Source organism: Rhinolophus hipposideros, assembly GCF_964194185.1.
Source record: "Rhinolophus hipposideros genome assembly, chromosome: 11".
NCBI lineage: Eukaryota > Metazoa > Chordata > Mammalia > Chiroptera > Rhinolophidae > Rhinolophus > Rhinolophus hipposideros.
The window spans coordinates 64,683,114-64,704,034 of NC_138057.1; the positions used below are offsets into that span (position 1 = coordinate 64,683,114).

Genomic DNA, 20,921 nt, shown 5'->3' on the forward strand with positions numbered 1-20,921 from the left:
TCTGATTTTACTCAGCCTGTTTCTGACTGGTTTTTGTTACCGGAAAGATTTATTTTGATCTTTTATTTCTGTAGACAAAATAAAGCTGTAACACTTAGCGACTATAAATAAATACTTTCTCCCACGTAATAAAGGAAATAAACTTCTAAACCTAGAGGAAAAAAATATCAAGGGGAGTATATGATAATTTAGTGCAGTAAGGTAATTTTTAAATGTTCATTCATGAAAAAAATAGTTATAAATACTAAAGAATTAAGATCTGGATTACTTTTAATGTATTTTTCTTAATTATGCAAGACAGATGTCTGCACATCCACCATACAGTGTACTGCAGATAGTTACAAAGAAACACATCATAGCAAGGGCACCCTCGATTGTTTTTATGTTTTTTTCTTAATGCATGGTGTTCAAGCATTGCCTCTCCTCCCCACTTGGAGCTGGCTGAGATGATATGAATGCATAGCCTTTTATAAGGCAAAGTAATGAAGCTAAGATGATTTTAAGAGATCCTTGCCATAGAATATAACTGGGATAAAGAAACACACTGCGTCTGTCATCTTGGTGGTGGTTCTGTATTTCTAATGATATAAAAACAGAAAAGAGGGGATGCTATTGGTAAACTGCCACCAACGCTGATTTCACTTTCCTAAATGGAGAAAACAGTTTTCTTGTGGTCCATCCTCTTTGTAAATGACCAATAGGGCCTACCAAAACTGAAAGAAAGACCTGATACGATACTGAAGATTGCATTATTATTAAAAAGATAGCATTTTAATACATTTAAATTGGGTTTTTATGTAAACCGTGACCTAGTGGAATTAGACTAAATATAGATAAGGTTTGAATACTAATTCGATCAGAGTATTAATTAGGTCAGAGCATTAATATAAACCATTATCGTTGTTGAATTATAATCATAGAGGCTAGACCTCAAAAGGACTCAAGAAATCATCTAGCCCAGTGATTTTTCAGTGCTGTGAAGAATAGGAGTCACCATATCCTCTTGAGGGGAGCGGGCCTGGAGGTCAAGGAAACGGAGATTGCAAAGGGAACGACGCATTGTGAAACAGTTTTCCCAGGAACTCTCGCGTTCCCTTACCTTCCTACTTTGAGACTCACTAGACCGAATGAGCTCTTGCCTCTATTACGCAGGTGTACTGGGCTGTAAAATAGGATTGGAAGCATCTAATGTACAGGAGGGGAACAGCCCCAAAGAGATTAGATGAAGGCCCAGGTGCGTGCTCCTGTCCGAGTCAGAGCCAAGGCTGGAATCCAGGCATCTTGACTTAGTCCGTAAATAGAGCTTAGGGAGGAAAAGCAACCCTACCTTTCTCCTGAGTTAGAGCGGGTATCCTTGTTTTCAAAATTTTTTAAAACGTTAATTCCTCAATCAAGTTTCTATTAGGAGTAGATTCAAGCTGCCAGTATTCACGTAGGCTTTTTTTTTTTTTTTGCATGTAAATTTTTCACTTCTCATTGTGTGGTGTTGTATCTTGATTTTAGCAACTTCTTTTGAAATTTGATGGAATAATCTTTAAATGTAATCGTTCGCCTTTTTATTTGAAACATCTTTTAGCCTCACCCATCTATATTTAGTTTTCATTTATGGAGGGGAGACAAACTACCGTTTTCAAGTATAGGAATTGCAGTCAGAGATTTTAAACTAAAATGTAACTTAAAAAATTTTGGTATTCATTTGACTATCCAGCCTCAAAGCATCTATGCTATTGGTTTTGAATGCAGTCTATGTAAAGTTTAAAAAGTCCTTTTTTAGTCTATGTAAAGTTTAAAAAGTCATCTTGGAGATGACTTCTCTTCAATCAAAATGATCAAATTTCTATCAACATAATTAGAATTCTTCTGAAGTGAATTTATTTAGAGATAGGAAGGGGAAAGAAAATGGGAACTATGAAAGAGACCTACAGGAGGAAGATGTAGAAATACAAAATATTTGTGAATTCTCATATTATCCTGCTTGCTCTTCTAAAAAATGAATTCAAGCATAAATAGAAAAGTTTTACAAATTTTTACTTTATAAATTACACTTACTAAATCATAGTGGAAGAAAAAAATGAAATTTTCTTATGTGAAAAAGTTACAATGAAATTTTGTCTTGAATGCAACGTTGAATTTTACTAAACTTCTGATGTTCTTTGGAATTAGAATTACACAGGAATTATCATTTTTACCATTATACATTCATTTCAAAGAGCTTTGAAAATATTTGGCATTCATTTATTTGTGGTAGGTAGAATTAGGAAGACATCAGCAATATAGAATCCTAACAGTAATTGTGCATACTGTATTGAAGTGACTTTTATGCCTGTTTACTTTGTGTAGTTCTTACATTTTATAAATCAGATACCTTAGTATACTTCCACTAGAAATTAACTTATTTATACTAAAGTAGCAAGTCCATTTTAGTATTAATCCACTCAGATTAACTTTATCTAAACTTTTATATCTACAGTCCATTATATTACAACTTTTTAAATAGCATTTATAACAAAATAACTTTTGTTTTATAAAGTATTTGTTACAAAAAAAAATCTTGCCAAAAACCATTACAATTTCTATGCATTGTATAATATTCGGTGACGTCATTGTTGAGGTTTTGCATGTTGTTGTAGGGTGCTCTTTCATATGTGTGTTTGTGGTGTTTATGTGGAATTGTTAACCATTGCTGCTATCACTTATTGTAGTTAAACTGAAAAACTGTGCTCAGAGGCTGTGCCAGTCAACATTTTGTGTGACTTGTGGAAGTATGTACTTGTTTAATATTTTGAGCCAGCACTTAGTGGTCTCTACAGAAGGAAATATTGTAGTTGTCAAGTGGTGCCAACTTCAAAATCTTATTTCCTATAGATATTTCCAGGTAACTTTTCTTGTATACTATCCCCAACTCTTTGAAAGGGAAACATTTGCAAAAAGAGAAAGCAAGATTTCTGATCCCCCACCGCCACCTTAAATATTTTTTTTCCTGATACTTGAGCGCCGACAATGTAGCAGCATAATTTCCCGTAATCTGGATATTTTTAGGTTGAATAATGAAATAACAGAGGGCTATGAGGTGCATACATTATTTCTGTTCATTATCATGGCTTAATGTTCGAATTACATTTAATAAGAATATTTTGTTTTTAAATTATGTATACGTGGGACCATGGAAACCTCAGTTCCCAAATATTAAATTTTAGATTCAGCATTTGCATGGACTTATTTAACATATTTGGTTGCTTCATGACCATCAAAATTTTTTCATTCCCACCTGTCTTTAGTTTGGTTCCTAGTATTTCCATTTTGCCTCAACAATTCCAAACAAATTCTGAAAGTAAATAGAAAATTATTTCAGTGGATGAATTCTACTAAATTATTTGTAAAAATTCAACATGTGAGAAATGTCAATATACATTTATACTCTTAAAATGGAATAGAAACTATCATAAAATCTTAAGAAAAGAAGGCTACTTCTTTAAGAGCCTTTTGCACCAACGTGCCAAAATTCCTCACTTCATGCAGGGTTTCATTCTGTCTGTTCAATGGGTTTATAATTTTAAGATTCCTTTAATAAAGGGATAAGCTAAATTACAGAGAGGCTTTTGGTGAGACAGTCAGATACATGGCGACAGCCAGTGCTGAATTTGGAAACATTGCTGCTGAAAATGCTGGTTTAATTCTAAGAATATTAAAACTAATTCATCAAGTCCCCTGCTACTTCTTTGCTTAAAGGAAAAGAAAGGCAGATTTTTAACTGTGAGCCTTTTCTCCAGAATGTGCTTTCAACATTTGCCCTTCAAGAAAGGTAATAAAGCAATAAAAGGAAATTCAATTATGCATATTCTAAAGAAGTTCTACCCTTGTCCACTGGCCTCCAGAGTGACACTAAAGTATTTCTTGATTCCTGCATTGGGAGTTTTCAGGCAAGGCCTTTGCACTTAGAATTTCTTTTATATTTTGGACACCAAAGATGATGGCATGATATATCCTGATGATTGACATTAACAGTTTCTATTAGATAGCAGTGGGCACATTTATTTGAATCTTGCTCTTAGATATATTCACCCCCTGTGGCTCTTCTGTACATTTTGTATGTCTGTCCTGAGACTCTTAGCCTAGGTTGATTTTTTAATCGAATTATACATATATACTTATTAGGCTTCTAATTTATAGTCTGTTTCCACCTTGACTTTAAACCTTTTTCCACTGCTATCATTAGACATAGATTTGCTACATGAGCCCTTTGGTGAGCAATAGCTTGTACTTTTTTCATTGTAATCTGAAGATGTAACTATAACCCTATAGGCTGAAACCTGGTGAGAATAAACTGGAAGCATTTGGATTCAACAGAATCACTGTATATGACTCATTGATCTGTTGAAATGAGGAACTTTGGTGGTTTAGTAGAATAAATACTGTATTCAACTTAAATAAGGTCTTCCATCTTTCTTACAAACTATAAGAATGACTTTAAGAGTCCGTTTACCACTCACTTAGAAGTTAATTGGAAATAAAAAGGTAAATTTATCAATTTAGTCAGTATAATTTAATACCAGGCATCTTTTTAGAAACATAACCACCACAATTAACGCTTAGAAAAAAATTTATTTAAAAAAATAGAACTGTTCTTTGAAAGTACATTTACTTTTCCCGCTATTTGATAGATTGTCATTTTTCACTTGTTTTTTAACTGATGTACATGAAAAAAGCACATGTGTGCTGTTCACTCTAATCATATTAAAAATTATCTTAAGCTGCTGCAGTTATAATTTGTGGGGAAAAAAGGAGAAAGGTGAATTGAAGTGGAAGGAATCTTTTGTTAATATATTAAAATGTGTGACTTTGATACTCTTGGTTAATATTTGTAATAGAACTTTTGTTAATGAGAGTATTTTCTTGGTTTCATTTTTATTTTGCTGCTCACTGATCTTTTACACGAAGGTGTTTTCATCTTTATCAGCTCACTGTTTTTGCTTCATATTTGTCTGTGTACTTGTGCTCTAAATAAAATTCTAGTTTTATGTCCCAGTGGTTTATTCCATTGTGTGTATAATGTTTGCCTCTAATGTAAGTGTAATTTTCTATTGTTTTCAGTATTTGTTGGTACAGCCTAAACCTTATGGAAATGAGAAAAACAGTCCAATAAAATCAGCTAATGAGTGTCAGTGATGTCTCTATGAGAGTATGTTTTAATCACAATATTTTGTCTGTATTTGGGTATATGCAGTCTTCATTCATTTAATAAATGGTTTTCTGCAAAGCTGGCTGATTTTTGTAGCTACGACAAACAATTTAAAAACAAGCCATATAATGAAAAACAAAATTGTCGTGGTCACTCTGCATTAGCCTCATATACTCAGTGCATGCTGGACAAAGCATTCCATGCCAAGTGTTTCTAACCACTGAGGATGGAGAGAAGTTGTGGAGGGAGAGGCCTTTCTACATGTGAGTGCTCAGAAACAGCCCATGGGGGAGGGAAGACACTTCAGCAAGGCTTTTACAGCTGAATTAATCCTATGCTTTCTGGATCCCCAACCCCTTAAACCCTGGAAATGGAGCAGAATGCGCCACTGCAAACTCACTATTGGGAGCAGTTTCGGCCAACTGTGCAGTTATACCACACGAAGTCGACGTCAGGTTCCAGACGTCCTCATGTTTAGGAAAATCTTTTCGGTCAGATATAATTCTTCATGTGCCATTCATTGCATTGAGCACATTTGACAATGTTCTTTGAGCAGAATAGGAATGGTTATTCAAAATGATTATAATTAAATGTTAACTTAATTATCATTAACTATTAAATGTTAACATCTTTGTTGTGTCACTAAAATTATTTAATGAAGAAAAGCATATTAAAACACCCGAAAATATAATGTTCTCTCTCATGGTCAAATCTTACGCAGAAATGCAAATGTAGTCCTTTCATATATATGAATAATCCACCAAAGTCTTATAGAAAGCTGTATATTGCAAATAGAAATAATGACTATTTTTGTGTGATAATATTTTTAATGGTATTAAAATTACTTTATAAATAGCTGTAACTTAGTTTATGTTTTCCTAGTACTTTAAGAAACAAGTTACTCATTTAAATTATGACAAATTTTACTTACCTGATAGAAGAATGTTAGCATTTATGTTGAGTAATATTTAGCCTACAAGTCAGAAAATGTTTTCTTTTTATAGTTTTATTTATTTATTTATTTATAATCTTTTCCACAAAGATTTCAAGTGACTAAAGTGGCTTATACATATAATATACTTAATGTTGGTGAAATGTCATCTGAAGAGATAATGTTAAAAGCACACATTGAATTTGGTGGCAAACATTTTCAGACTGAACTTATTTTTTAAAGCATTTTCTTTATTAAAATTTATAATCCTTTTTAAATATTAAGGCAATAAATATTCATTGTGAATAATTTGGCAAAAACTATTACAATAAAATAGGAAGGAAAAAATCACGGGAATCTTACTACCATAAATAACTTTTAACATTTTGGTGTTTTATTTTGAAATTTTTAAGCATAAATGTACAGGTGACCCTTAAACAAGATATGGGGGGTAGGTGTGCCAATCCTGTCCAGTCAAAAATCAACATATAACTTTTAACTCTCAAAAAATTTACTAATAATCTACAGTTGACTGGAAGCCTTACTGATAACATAATCAATTAACACATATTTTGTATGTTATATATATATATTATATACTGTATTCTTACAATAAAGTAAGCTGGAGAAGAGAAACTGTTAACTTTAAAACTCCAGAGAAAATACCTTTGCAGACTATACGTGTTTATGGAAAAGCACCTGTGTGTGAGTGGACCCATGCAGTTCAAGCCTGTGTTGTTCAAGGGTCAACTGTATTTTCAAAAATTGTAGTCAAAGTGTATTTACTGTTTTCTACATTTGTAAAAGATCTTTACCTTTGAAAGTGTGATTATTACATAGCTACATATTAATAGTTTTCCATTGCATAGTAGTACCAAAATCTATTTTATAATGCTTTTGTTGGATTGGATTTGTTTCCAGTTTTTCACTTTTATAAATATACCTTCTGCATACCTTTTTATACATATCTCTAATGACACCCTTAGGATGAAGTTCTAAAAGAGGAATTGCTGGGTCAAATAAAAACATTTTATTTTTCCTACATACGCATTTCCAAAGTCTAAGTGATTTTTATAACTTGCAAAAATAATATAGTCATATTGTAAAACGTGTAAGTCCCATAGACGCGTCTCCTTCAAAATTTTTTTCTATACTAGTGCAAGTTCCCCCATATCCTAGCCTACATTTAGAAATGGACTTTTTTGTATTTTTGCCAATCTGATAAATGAATTACATCTTATTTTGATTATAATATCTAATTACTGCTAATGCTTTTTGTCATTTGTATTTCTTCTATGAGTAATTGCTTATCGTATCTTGGGTCCATTTTCTTGGTTATCTTTTTCCAATTGATTTGTAGGAACTTTTCATATGAATTTTGCCACTTTATGTGTTATGAGTATTTTATAGGTGGTCTGTTTATTGTCTTTTAAGATTTATTCAGTGCAGAACTTTTGAATTTTTATGTCATTTGATGTGTTAATACATTTGTTTTATACCACTGGCTTGTGTCATACTCAGAAAGGCTTTTCTTACTCCCCAAATCATGAAAATTGTCTTCGTTATGGAAATAGCTTTTTAAAAAATGATCCATTTAGAAATCTGTTATTTGTATGAGATATAAAATAGGAATCTAAATATGCTTTTATTTTTGTTTTTCCAACTCAGTAGCTTATTACTCAAAGCATCTATTGAAGAGTCCATCCTTTCTCCAGCAATTTGATTTGGAGCCTTTATTATATACTCAGTTTGCATCTTTACACAAATCTTTTCTGGATTCTCTTCTGTAGCATTGATCTATTCGTCTATTTCTTTACTAGAACTTAAATTTTAAATTATTGCTGTGTTATAATACATGTTTATATCTTTCAGGACAAGGCCTCCCAATTATTCAAAATTGTCTGCCTTTTCTTATGCATTTTCCTAGATAAATTTTAGAATCAACCTGACAAGTAATAACAAAAAGGGGGATTTTAATTAGAATTATATTGCATTAAAAATTACTTAAAGAAATTAAATATCTTGATAATATTGAGCCTTCCCATCCAAGTACATGGTATAACTTTTTTTTTATAACTCTTCATTTATTAGGTTTGTATATACATTTTTAACTTTAAGAAGTTTTGGAAAATTTTCTTAATGATTTATACAGTCAGAAAAGTGCACAAATCATTAGTGTACAGCTCGATTAATTTTTAGGAAGCAAACACATTGCTGTAACCACCACCCCGAGGCAGACATAGAGCATTACCCAGAAGCTTCCCTCATGTCCCATCTCTGTTACCTTTCTAAAGTGACAGTTATATTACTTTACCATAGAGTCATTTCATCTGCTTTTGAATTATATAAATGAACCATTTCAACATACTCTATTGTGTCTAGCTTCTTTCACTTAACATTGTATTTTTGAGATTTCATCTATAAATCATATAGTTCATTCCAGTAGTTCATTCCTTTTTGTTATTTTAAAATAATTTATTGTATTAATTGTGTTTACAATTTCATAGGCATTCTATTGTTTATGGACATGGAGTTGTTTCCAGTTTGGGGCTATTTATTATTAATTATGCTTTTAGGACCACACATACATACATTTAATACACATGTACACATTTCCGTTGGGCACATATTCAGGTGTAGGATTGCGGGATCGTAGAATATGTGTATATACAACTTGAGTATATATTGCCAATTAGTCTCCAAAGTGGTTGTGCAAACTGACACTCCTACCAGCCGAATATAGTGTTCTTATTCTGCATCCTCATTAACGCTTGATGTTTATAGGTTTTGTTTTTCATTTTAGACATTTCGGTGAATGTGTTTTAATTTATATTTCCTAAAATATTAGTGATACTTCCTATTTTGGGCAGTGCTCATGCAAGTGCATCCATTTTTAATTGGACTATCTCCTTTTACTTGATTTGGGAGGTATACGCACTTTGGATGTCCCACTGTCCCTTGCCTTTTCACCCTCTTAATGGTGCATTTTGATAAATGTCTTTTTAATTTTAATGAAACCCAATTTTAAATCTTTTACTTTTGGGGTAGTAATGTTGATGGCGTGTTGAAAAATATGTAGCTACCCCCAAGGTCACAAAAATGGTCTCCTATATTTTGTGCTAGCAACTTTGTTTTGCCATTCACATTTAGGCCATGACACATTTAGAATTGTTTTTTGTTGTTTATGGTGTGCGGTAGGCATTCAATTTGCCCATATTGTGCTAAGGATTTTTGTGTCTGTTTATGAGTTGTGTTGGCTTATAATTTTATTGTACTGTTCTTGTCGTATTTTTATAGAAAAGTTTTGCTGATCTGTAAGAGACGCAGTGCTATTCCGTCTTTTTCTCTTTACTAGCAGAGTCTTTAGATTTGGCATTATTAGTTCCATAAATGTTAAAAGAATTGACTGATGAAATCCATCTGAACCTGAAAGTTTTTTGTGATAAATTATAGATTCAATTTCTTTAATGAGTGTAGGATTATTTAAATTTTTTATTTCCTGTTCAGTTTTGGTAAGTTGTGGCTTTTCTAGATATTTGTCCATTTTATCTAAAACTTCAAATTTATTGGCATCAAGTGTTTCATATGTTTTTACTGACTTTTAATTATCTGCAGGATCTGTAGTGATAACTACACCGTCTTTTCATTCCTGGTGTAGTAATTTGTGCCTTCTCTTTTATTCTTACACATATATCAATTTTGTTAGTCTTTTCAAATGCATCTCTTAACATTATGTTGTCTGGGGTTTTGTTTTGTGTGTGTGTGTGTGTGTGTGTGTGTGTGTAAATTTCTTTCCTATTTCATTGATTTCTGTTTTTATATGTATTGTTTCCTTCTTTTTACCTTTTGCCTATGTTTGTTGTTATCTTTATAATTTCCTGGTACAGTTGGTATTCAACCATTCTTCTTTTGTAATCTCTGAATTTAATGCTATCATTTGTTCTATAGACACTGCAGTAATTTCATCCCACAACTTTGACGCATTGTATTGTCATTATTCAGTTTGAAATATTTACCACTGACTTTTTCCAAAAATGATTCCCATTATTTTCCTTTCACCAAGGGTTTATTTAGAAGTATATAATTGTTTCATTGTCTATTAACAAAATGTTCTAGAATTCTCTCCCTTCTTCCTCATCTTCCCCTTTCCTTCTTCTTCCCTTTTCTTCCTGAACTATTCAGTTTCAAAGCTGTTGGTGGATGAGAGCAAAATATGTGTGTTGAAAAAGCTGTGATGGCTTAGAGTGAGGCTTGAAGCCCGAAAAGGGTAAAGAGGGCATCTGCATAGGAGAACTGACCAGTGAGGAGTGTAGGAAACTGACTGGGGCAAGAAATATATTTTAATAGGGAGTAATCTGGCAAGTGGTAACAGAGCTTGAACTGGGAAAGAAAGCATCCATTGGGGGTGGTAGCCTGAGCAGGGTAAGGAGGGCATCCGTAGAATAGTGGGAGATACGGGGAGAAGCCCTATGTGAAAAGTCTGAGCCTTCCTGGAGTGAGTAGGGCTTCCATGCATGGGGGTGGCCTGGTGTGAGGTATCATAGCCCAAGAAGTGTGATGAGGGCGTCCCAGCATGTGATGTCAGTTTGGAGTGAGAAAGGTGTCGGTGGTTAAGAGGATGGCCCAGGACAGGGTGTCATATGTTGAGTGAATAAGGACATCTGTGTGCAAGGCAGATCACAGCGAGGTGTCAGAGTCAAAGCAGGTGAGGAAAATCAAAGCCCGAGGAACAGGACATAACTAAATAAAACACATGATGCTGAATTGGACCCCTTCCCACATACAGGATATTGTTGGCGCGATTGACAAAACTTCAGTGGAAACAAGAGGTTTCCATTTTCAGTGTATAGTCTCTGTCCTGTGATAAAAATGAAATTATTTAAGGTCATATTGTGGAACATAATAGTTAAACTTAACCATCCTATCTTGCAGTGTGACTCTTTTCTATGCCTGTGCTGTATTGAAGTGATGGGGACGGGGCTGTGTTGCAAATAAGTCCCTTTTTTTTTGTTGTTAAAAAAAAAAAAACAGTGAAACTATAGTGGCTGTCTAAATAAATCAGGTTTAGTTTTCCTCACAGAAGGTTAATCCAAGTAAATTTGGGGGGCCAGGATATACGTTTCGTAAAGGGCTAATATTTAAATTGGATTCTTGATTGAGAACTATTCCTGTGGTACCTGATTCCTTTGACCCATGTTCATATCCTGACCTGGGCACTTGCTGACCCCCTCACTTGGGACAGCCCTGTACCTGGCGCAGAGAGGGCATCACAGTAAATACTGGATGACTGATGAGTAAAGTAACTAAATGTACGAGTTTCCGTTCCATTATTTGTAAAATAGGTACAACAATAGGGTGTCTTAGAGCTTACAGATAATTTATATAACTCTTGGCATATAGTAAGCATTCAGTTAGTGCTAGATGTAATAATAAATTTTATACTAGCATCCTTAATCTCAAGCGAGTTCCAGAAATAATGTTAGCTCAGTTTCTGAGGGTGATGAGAGGAACAAACCCACATGACTTCATTGCTTCAGATACAATTTCTAGCATTGTTTAATAAATCTACATTTATTAAAGCAAATTGTGTGTTCATCAGTTCAACAGCAGACTTAAAGGGTTGAAGACACAGTCTCTTGAGCATACCAACCAATTGAAGAGAGATTCTGGACACAATTAGATTGCAGTTCCATGGAGTAATAAAGCAAATGTGAGACATAGGGAAGGAGAATAAGGAAGTTGGGTAGTGTGGGGAAGGATTATGTAGACGTGAACTTGGAATTGGATTGGAAAAAAAGATGATTTGGATGGGTACGAAGACTATAGGGAGATTTCTCAGGATAATTTTGGGTGCCCTGGATGGGGGTGGGTGCTGGGGACAGCAGGAGGCTGGTGGTGAGTCCCTCACCAGGAGCAGTGAAAGGTGAGGTGACTGAGGTAAAGTGTAGCCAATTTGCAGGCAACATTGGTAATTGTATTAACTTTATTTTGCTATTTCTCGGCCTTTTTGTGCCTTTTTTGAATACATTCCAGGGAATAGAAACATTCCAGGGAAAGTCGAACCATTAGATGAAGTACAGGTTGCCATTGTTTTTACTTGGAGGCAGTCTACCTTGATTTTTTTTCCCCTCCTAACACCACAATTTGAACAGTTTAAGCCTGATTATAGTAGAGCCCAGACAACGTAGAAGGCCAGCAAATGGTTATGCATCGATTATCTCTTCGGAAACTAATGCTTAAAGTGGATAAATTGAGGAAAACCACTTTTCAGCTGAAGTAATCGGCAATTACAATTTAAAATCTGTTTTCCTCTGACATTTGGATTCTTAGCTAGCTGATGGGTTGTGGAATCAGGGTTTAAATATCATTCTCTTCAGTAATTTATGAAAAGAATTAAAGAAATAGCTAACACCATTTAATTAAAGCCTCCCTGGATGGCACATAAGGCAATTGAGACTATATGTTACTGAGAAATAACAGCTCTTCTTCGTCTGCTAAGGGTAAAGAGAAAGGATGTGTTAACTTGTCTTCTTTCAATTTTTTTGTTGTTACTGTTAATAGAAATGCTATTATTTCCAGTGAAAACTTTAGATAGAACATTCTTGTTTTTCTACATTCATTTCCCCCCTTTGTTGTTGGAATGTCTGCATTAGTGTATCCGTTAGTTTATATGGCAGAATTGTTGGCATTAGATGCAGAATTACTGTATTGATTTCATGCTAGAAATGTCATTCCTTACTTTATTTATCCTAATAGGCGTATACTTGATAGACATTTCAGTTTTCAAAAGTGTTATCTCTTAGGAGTCTTGTGTTATTTAACATGATCCCAAGATGTAATTCACTAAAGAAGGGAATGGCAAATTATTTTAATGCCTTTTGTTTTTTCTGTTTCTAGCCTATTCTACTAAGCTCAACAAATTTCCTGTGTTTAATATTAATGATGAGTTGAATGATCTGTGTACCAGTGCAGTAAGCCCAAATACTACCAAAGCCACGCGGTACGCCCTGAATGTGTGGCGATACTGGTGCATGACCAATGGGCTCAAAGATCACACAGACATCACCAAGGTAAGGAACTCTTGAGTTTACTTCTTCTTTCAGCCAACGTCACCGAGCTACAGGTGGCAGGCACTGTGGGGAACACAGAAGAGTTGCTTTCTGCCTGGAGAAACTTGGAAAGAACATAACATAGAAAAATAGCCATAGTACAAAGCAGCATGTAATAAGTGTTCTATGAATTTACAAATCAGAAAGACCAAAAAAAATTTCAGTTGGGTACATTTCAGTTTGGTGACACTAACAAAAGTACTGATATGTCAGCTGTATTTTGAGGGAGAGGTAGAAGTTCAACAGAATTGGATGACGACAGGCATCTTCCATAGGCTGAGGGATGTGAAGACGAGTAAGATTTGGAAGGATAGACTCACTTGCCTATAGCAGAGGCTTCATATATGGGATTAATGGACATAAAACTAGATTTTGATACCGCTTAAATGCTATGCTGCAATCTTGTGGATGTTGGAAAACCATTGAAATTTTGTTTTGTTTTTGTTTTTGTTTGTAAGGAGAGATTTTATTTGAAAGATTATTCCGGGGGCAATGGGGAAGGGACTATTACAATAGGGAAAATGCTCCAACCATAAGATCTGCAAGCGTCTTAAGGCTTAGGCACAAGGGAAACCACTCAAGTTCTTTGAATGGGAAGAAACATAATGAAAGTGATATTTGAGACAAATTAATTAGAAGTGATGAGCAAAACTTCATTTAATATCCTTGGTCCTCGTTTTCCCCAGTTGTAAAATAAGTTCTGAAAAATCTCTTCCAACTTGAAATGTTTGAGGTTTGTGAAGGGAAGGAAAAATTCTTAGACATGTAGAGACAGAAGAGAAAGGTGTTGTATTTGGATTTGGATATATTAAGTCTAAATCAGATGGATATCCACCTAAACATGTCAACGTTTAGAATGTGGGATATAAAACATGGGGCTATGTTAAAGCTGGAAGTATAAATTTAAAGGTCTTGCAAATAAAGGTCATAATTGAAACCCATGGGCAGGTGACATCTCTAAGTGTGGGTGATGTGTTGAGGGCATAAGAGATAAAATAGGAAATTCAGGTTTCTACGTCTGGCAGCATGGTGCACTAGATACTGCAAAGCGCCTTTCTGATGTTCTGATGTACTTGGAAGAAGAAAGGGAACCATCCATAGGGGCAAAAAAAAAAAAAAAGCTGAAACTAGAGCTGTAAACAGTAAACACATGTGAAAGGCAGGGCTCTACCTGAGGGCATATTTTGACAACATTGTTAAGGAAGAGAAGAGACAGGTATGTGAACTGAAGAATCCTTGATTGAGGAGCAGACCCTGAAAGGGGCCTGAAGGAGTTCTAGGTCAGTAGTGTCCCCTGGCTCTGCGGAGTCATATGCTAGCAGTCTTTGAAGGAAACCATCCAGGGTGTAGGTGCTCAGGTTTTGGGGAGATTGAGATCAACTAAATATGTACTCATTTAAAAAAATAACACCACAAGCCACTCCAGGAAATAAATCACCACAAGTAAGGATGAATAGAAACAACAAATAATAGGTTTAGACACCCAGGACTTTAGATAGTGGATTATAGGCTAAGTATGTATGAAATGTTTATAGAAATGAAAAGAATTACAGGTGACCTTTGAATGAACAACGTGAGTGTTAGGGGCATGACCACTGTGCAGTCAGAAATCTACATATAACTCTAGTCAGCCCTCCCCATATGTGGACTCCCAACTGTGGATCGAAAATACTGTAAAAAATGTACAAGCTAAAATACTAATCAAAATGATCCAGCAGATTTGAAAATAAATTAAAATTTCCACTTATGGCCATAAGGGAATAAAAAGTTCCAGCTGTAACAACTAGAAAACTGAGCACAATATAAGACCTAGCCAGACCATCAGCTCTAATGCATCTTTTGGAGCAAAAATTAATATAAAGACTCAGTATTCTATTCTATTGTATTACATTATATTACATTATATTGTAGCCGGTATTATATTATATTATATTATATTATATTATATTATATTATATTATATTATATTACATTACATTATGTTACATTATGTTACATTATATTATATTACATTATATTGCATTATAAAGACCCTGTCTTATAGCAAAATGAGACCGGGTCGTATATTAATTTTTGTTCCAGAAGACGCATTAGAGCTGATTGTCCAGCTAGGTCTTATTTTCTGGGAAACACGATATGAAACACTCTTTGGACAGGACAGGCAGCACAGGACTTGATTGATTCCTAAGAGAAAGGTAACAAATGAGACAAGTGCCATTATCTCTCAGGCTTTAAGCCTAGAGGCAATTTCTGAACTGCAGTGAAGGGGATGGGAACCAAACAAAGCCTGGCAGTCTTGCTGAGTTGAGGGGAGAGAGAGACCAGAGTTTAAGGAGGCAGAGAAAATAAGGACATTAGAAAGCAGTCCCAACGTTCATTGAAGAAGTTTGACAAATCCAGAACTCGACAATGTAAAATCCACAATTTCGAGCATCCAATCAAATACTACTCCTCATAGGGAAATGGGGACATGTGACCCATAACCAGGAGAAAACTCAGTCAAGTCTTTAACTTCTAGCCAATTTGGAAGGCCAGATTTACCCTCCTGCCTGAAACAACCAAAATGCAGGTAAACGATATAAACAACATTTTGCAAGATGCTCTATAATGCACAAGAAAGGACAGTGATCTCTGAGAAGCAGGGAACAATGTAAGCCTGACGAGCGCTGCCTTGAGAGACTTCCCAAGAGTTCTGGTGCAGGGAGGGAGAATGAAGGCAGAGCTCAGCTGACATGCTGAGTTGAGGAAATGGAGCTGAGAGTCCAGAGAGCAAGGTGGTTACAACTGTCATGACAGCATATTCGAAAGTAGAAAGCTACACCTGAGAGAAAGGAAGACAGTTTCCCTCAGATATTTAGCTGAGTACTGATCAACATATGCATATGAGAAAATCACCCAAGACTTGCAAAAAACCACCTGAAAGAATTAAAGGTGTCGGTTCCTGGAAATAGTACCTGTTCCCACCAGCCAGACTGGAAAAATCTCGGGATTCATGGGATAGAGTACTCAGAAAGGTTTTGCATCAGATGTGGAGAATAATTAACTCTAGAATGAGCTCTGCCCTAATCCCACACATCAAATCTTAAAAAGCAAGACTCAAGTACGTGAAAAAGTGGTAAACATCATTAACCATCCAGGAAATGCAATTTAAAACCACAATGAGATATCACCTCACACCTGTTAGAATGGCTATTATCAAAAAGACAAAAAATAACAAGTATTAGTGAGGATGTGGAGAAAAAGGAACCCTTGTGCAGTGTAAATTGGTACAGTCATGAAAAACAGTATGGAGGTGGCTCAAAAAATTAAACATAAAACTACCATACAACCCAGTAATTCCACTTCTGGGCATTTATCTGAAGGAAATGAAAACGCTAACTCCAAAAGATATATGCATCCCCCATGTTCATTTAAGCATTAATTACATTAGCCAAGACGTGGAAGCAGCCTAGGTGTCCATAGATGGATGAATGGATTGTGGTACATATATACAATGGAATATTATTCAGCCATAAAAAATGAATGCAATCTTGCCATTTGCAACAACATAGAGCTTGAAGGCATTATGCTAAGTGAAATAAGTCAGACACAGAAAGACAAATACTGTATGATCTCACTTATATGTGGAATCTTTTTTTTTTAAATGAACTTACAGAGAACAGATTGGTCGCTGTTAGAGGCAGGGGGATGGGCAAAATGCGTGAAGATGGTCAAAAGACCTGTGGATGTAATATACAGCTTGGTGACTATCGTTAATGATACTGTAGGGATGTATTTGAAAGTTGCTAAGAGAATAAATTTTAAAAGTTCTCATCACAAGAAAAAAATTTTTTAACTATATGTGGTGGTGGATGTCAACTAGACTTACTGTGATCATTTCTATAATATATACAAATATCAAATCATTATCTTGTACACCTGAAACTAATATAGTACACATATAAACTATGTCTCATTTTTTAAAGTAAATATAAAAAACAAGACCCAAAAGGATCAAATGGTTTTCAAGGAACTGTTAACAAGCTTAAGAATATTTATTTATATGAGTATAAAATTATCCAGAAGACGCATTAGAGCTGATTGTCCAGCTAGGTCTTATTTTCTGGGAAACACGATATGAAACACTCTTTGGACAGGACAGGCAGCACAGGACTTGATTGATTCCTAAGAGAAAGGTAACAAATGAGACAAGTGCCATTATCTCTCAGGCTTTAAGCCTGACATTTTTATATAATAAAATTCACAAGAAATAAAATTCACAATGTCTGGAAACTGAACAAAAGTTATCAGACATGCAAAGAAGCAAGAAAACATTATCCCTGATCTTGCTCCCCGGCATATGTCATCAGTTTGGCTCAAATACAGATTTTACACTATAAACTCACCCTTTTGCAAATCAAATTCACCTTAGGGATGACAATAAAGGTAAGTAACACAATAATGTCATTTTTTTCCTGTTTTTATTTGTAGTTACTTATGCGATGAGGCGAGCCGTACTGACTAGCACTCAACAGGCGACCAATTGATACATACACATACATTAATTTGATCAATACATTGTAAACAGATTGCTGTCAATTGGCAGGCTGCCATGACTTTAAATCACAAGTTACTTACAGAAAAAAACGCTTTCTTATAAATATACAAATTCAAGGTAAGTTAAATATCGATATAAATGAAGCCGGTCTAGAGAGTATCCATTTCGGAAAAAATAGAATTGTTCCGATTTTACATACTTTGTTACATACCATACACAATGAGAAAGACACTGCATCTCATCAACACATTTTCATTTTACTCTGATTCTTAACTTTGAGATAATGTTAGTAAGCATTTTACAGGTTTTGCACTCCAAATTCACCCTTTTGCAAATCAAATTCATCCTTTTGCAGATCAAATTTTTCCACAAAAATGTTTTCTTAATCTTTGTAATAAAAATAAATCCAATGTTAAATTATATAAAAATGTTAAAATTAAACATTTTATTGCACATATTTAATAATAAACATAAAATATTTATTTAACATCAGAAATACTTATTTACTTACTATAGCTTCATTTATACCGGTTCTCCTACCTCTGCTCATGGTAATTTCATATATATAGTCATAAAATAATTATGAAAATCTGTAGAAGTAATAGTTGCAACGGAATGATTAATATAATAACATCTACTAAATGTTCATGGCTTGATGGATCAGCCAAAATATTTCTTGTGGAGAACTTAATTTTTGAAAAACTTCAATGGGGTTCATCATTGGAGAGTATGGTTGTAGAAATAATAAAATGTGTCTTGTCTGACCAACAAGATCACGATACTTCTTGAGTTTTGTGGGGGCTTACATTGTCCAAAACAAACCACACTTCCTCCAGATTATCTTCATCCAATTTCTGCAATAATCGCTGAAGAAATTCACAAAAAAATGTTTGAAGTAACCGTTGAATGTGCAATTACTTCATGCCACACTATTCCCTGAATGTTTGTTGTTGCAATTGAGAAACATTGCATCCTCTAACCGTTGGCACGGTCACACGACCTAGTGTATTAACTTTTTATTGGGCCTTAGTTTTTCAAAAATTTAGTTCTGTGCAAGAAATATTTTGGCTGATCCATAAACCATGAACATTTAGTAGATGTTACTAATCATTCCGTTGCAACTATTACTCCTACAGATTATCATAATTATTTTATGAGTATCTGTATGAAATTACCACAAGCAGTAGCAGGAGAACCATTATAAATGAAGCTACATATAAGTAATAAGTATTTGTACATATTTTGTACATATATAGATTCCATAAGATGTACATATTTTGATTCCATTAAGACGTTTTTATATAAATCCAGAATATTTTTTTCAGACCCTGTAAATGGATACAACATCACCTACTGAATCAAACTCCGGAAGTCCACTGCCAAAACGTTTGTGCCTGCAAATGCAAGTCACATTGTCGGAATCATCCAGATCCAGATCAAGAAACCTCGTTGTTCGACATAATAATCCACCTACATACATCGTATCAGTAATGATAAAAAAATGTTTTAGGGGCCGGCCCAGTGGCTCAGGCGGTTGGAGCTCCATGCTCCTAACTCCAAAGGTTGCCGGTTCAATTCCCACATGGGCCAGTGGGCTCTCAACCACAAGGTTGCCAGTTCAATTCCTCGACTCCACCAGGGATGGTGGGCAACGCCCCCTGCAACTAAGAGTGAACACAGCACCTTGAGCTGAGCTGCTGCTGAGCTCCCAGGTGGCTCAGTTAGTTCTGGAAAAAAGTCCTGGAAGTACACACTGTTCCCCAATAAAGTCCTGTTCCCCTTCGCCAATAAAAATCTTTTTGAAAAATAATGTTTTAATAAAATGTTATGAAGATGGTAGAACGGTGAAATCTGAAATCTCTGGGATTAATTAAAATATGGCAAAGTCCATTATTAATCAGTATAACAAAAATGGTGGTATATTGATAGAAAAAAACAAGATGGTAAGAGGAATATGAAATTAAGTGCATCGCTATTAAACAAAATTGACGAAATAATTGAGGAAAATCTATGCATAACTTTAAAAAGAATTCGTGACAAGATCCTCGAGTCTGAACATGTGGAATTAAGCCTAAATTCCATTAGGAATGGACTGAAACAATTACGGATCACATTAAAGTATGCATCACTATAAATTGATCGTCGACATTCGGAGAACAATTGAGATGCACAAAGTGTACACATTGAGTTTTTCTCCAAACGACCCCGAAGCAAGACAAAAATAATATTCATCAATGAATTGGTATTTAATTGCCATCTTCAGCGAAAGAAGGTGTGATAGAAAGTTAATACACCAGCTCGTGTGAACGTGCCATCGGTTAGAGGATGAAATGTTTCTCTAATTGCAGCAATAAACATTCAGGGAACGGTGTAGCATGACGTAATTATACATTCTACGGTTCCTTCAAATATTTTTTTTGCAAATTTCTTCAGAGATTATTGCAGAAATTGGATGAAGATAATCTGGAGGAAGTGTGGTTTGTTTTGCACAATGTAAGCCTCTACAAAACCCAGGAAGTATCATGATCTTGTAGGTCAGACAAGACACCCTTTATTATTTCTACCACCATTCTCTCCAATGATGAACCCCATTGAAGAAGTTTTTTCAAACATTAAGTTCTGCGCAAGAAATATTTTGGCTGATCCATCAAACTATGAACATTTAGTAGATGTTATTAATCATTCCATTGCAACTATTACTCCTACAGATTGTCATAATTATTTTATGAATATATATATGAAATTACCATGAGACGCGGCGGGAGAACCATTATAAGTGAAGCTATAGTAAGCGGTGGCTGGTTAGCTCAGTTGGTTAGAGCGTGGTGCTGATAACACCAAGGTTGCCAATTTGATCTCTGTATGGGCCACTGTGAGCTGCGCCCTCCTTAAATAAATAAACAAACAAACAAACAAACAAACAAACAAAATAAAGGAGAATTATTTTAGAAAAAAAAATGTTTTTTTAAAGCAAAGCTATAATATTTCTGATGTTAAATAAGTGTTTTATGTTTATTATTAAATACATGCAATAAAATGTTTAATTTTAACAATAACATTGGATTTATTTTTATTACAAATATTAAGAAAACATTTTTCTGGAAAAATTTGATCTGCAAAAGGATGAATTTGATTTCCAAAAAAATGAACTTGATTTGGAAAAAG

At 34.6% G+C, this 20,921-nt stretch overlaps 1 protein-coding gene across 3 annotated transcripts in view; it reads left to right on the forward strand.

Moving 5' to 3' along the window:
- The window catches only part of KIAA1958, a 129,397-nt gene that overhangs the window by 99,716 nt on the left and 8,760 nt on the right, over nt 1-20,921 (forward strand). For all 3 annotated transcript variants that reach the window (XM_081065401.1, XM_081065402.1, XM_081065399.1), the window contains one exon: nt 13,008-13,180. In XM_081065401.1, the coding sequence (XP_080921527.1) occupies nt 13,008-13,180 (173 nt within the window). The remainder of the gene's footprint in view (nt 1-13,007; nt 13,181-20,921) is intronic.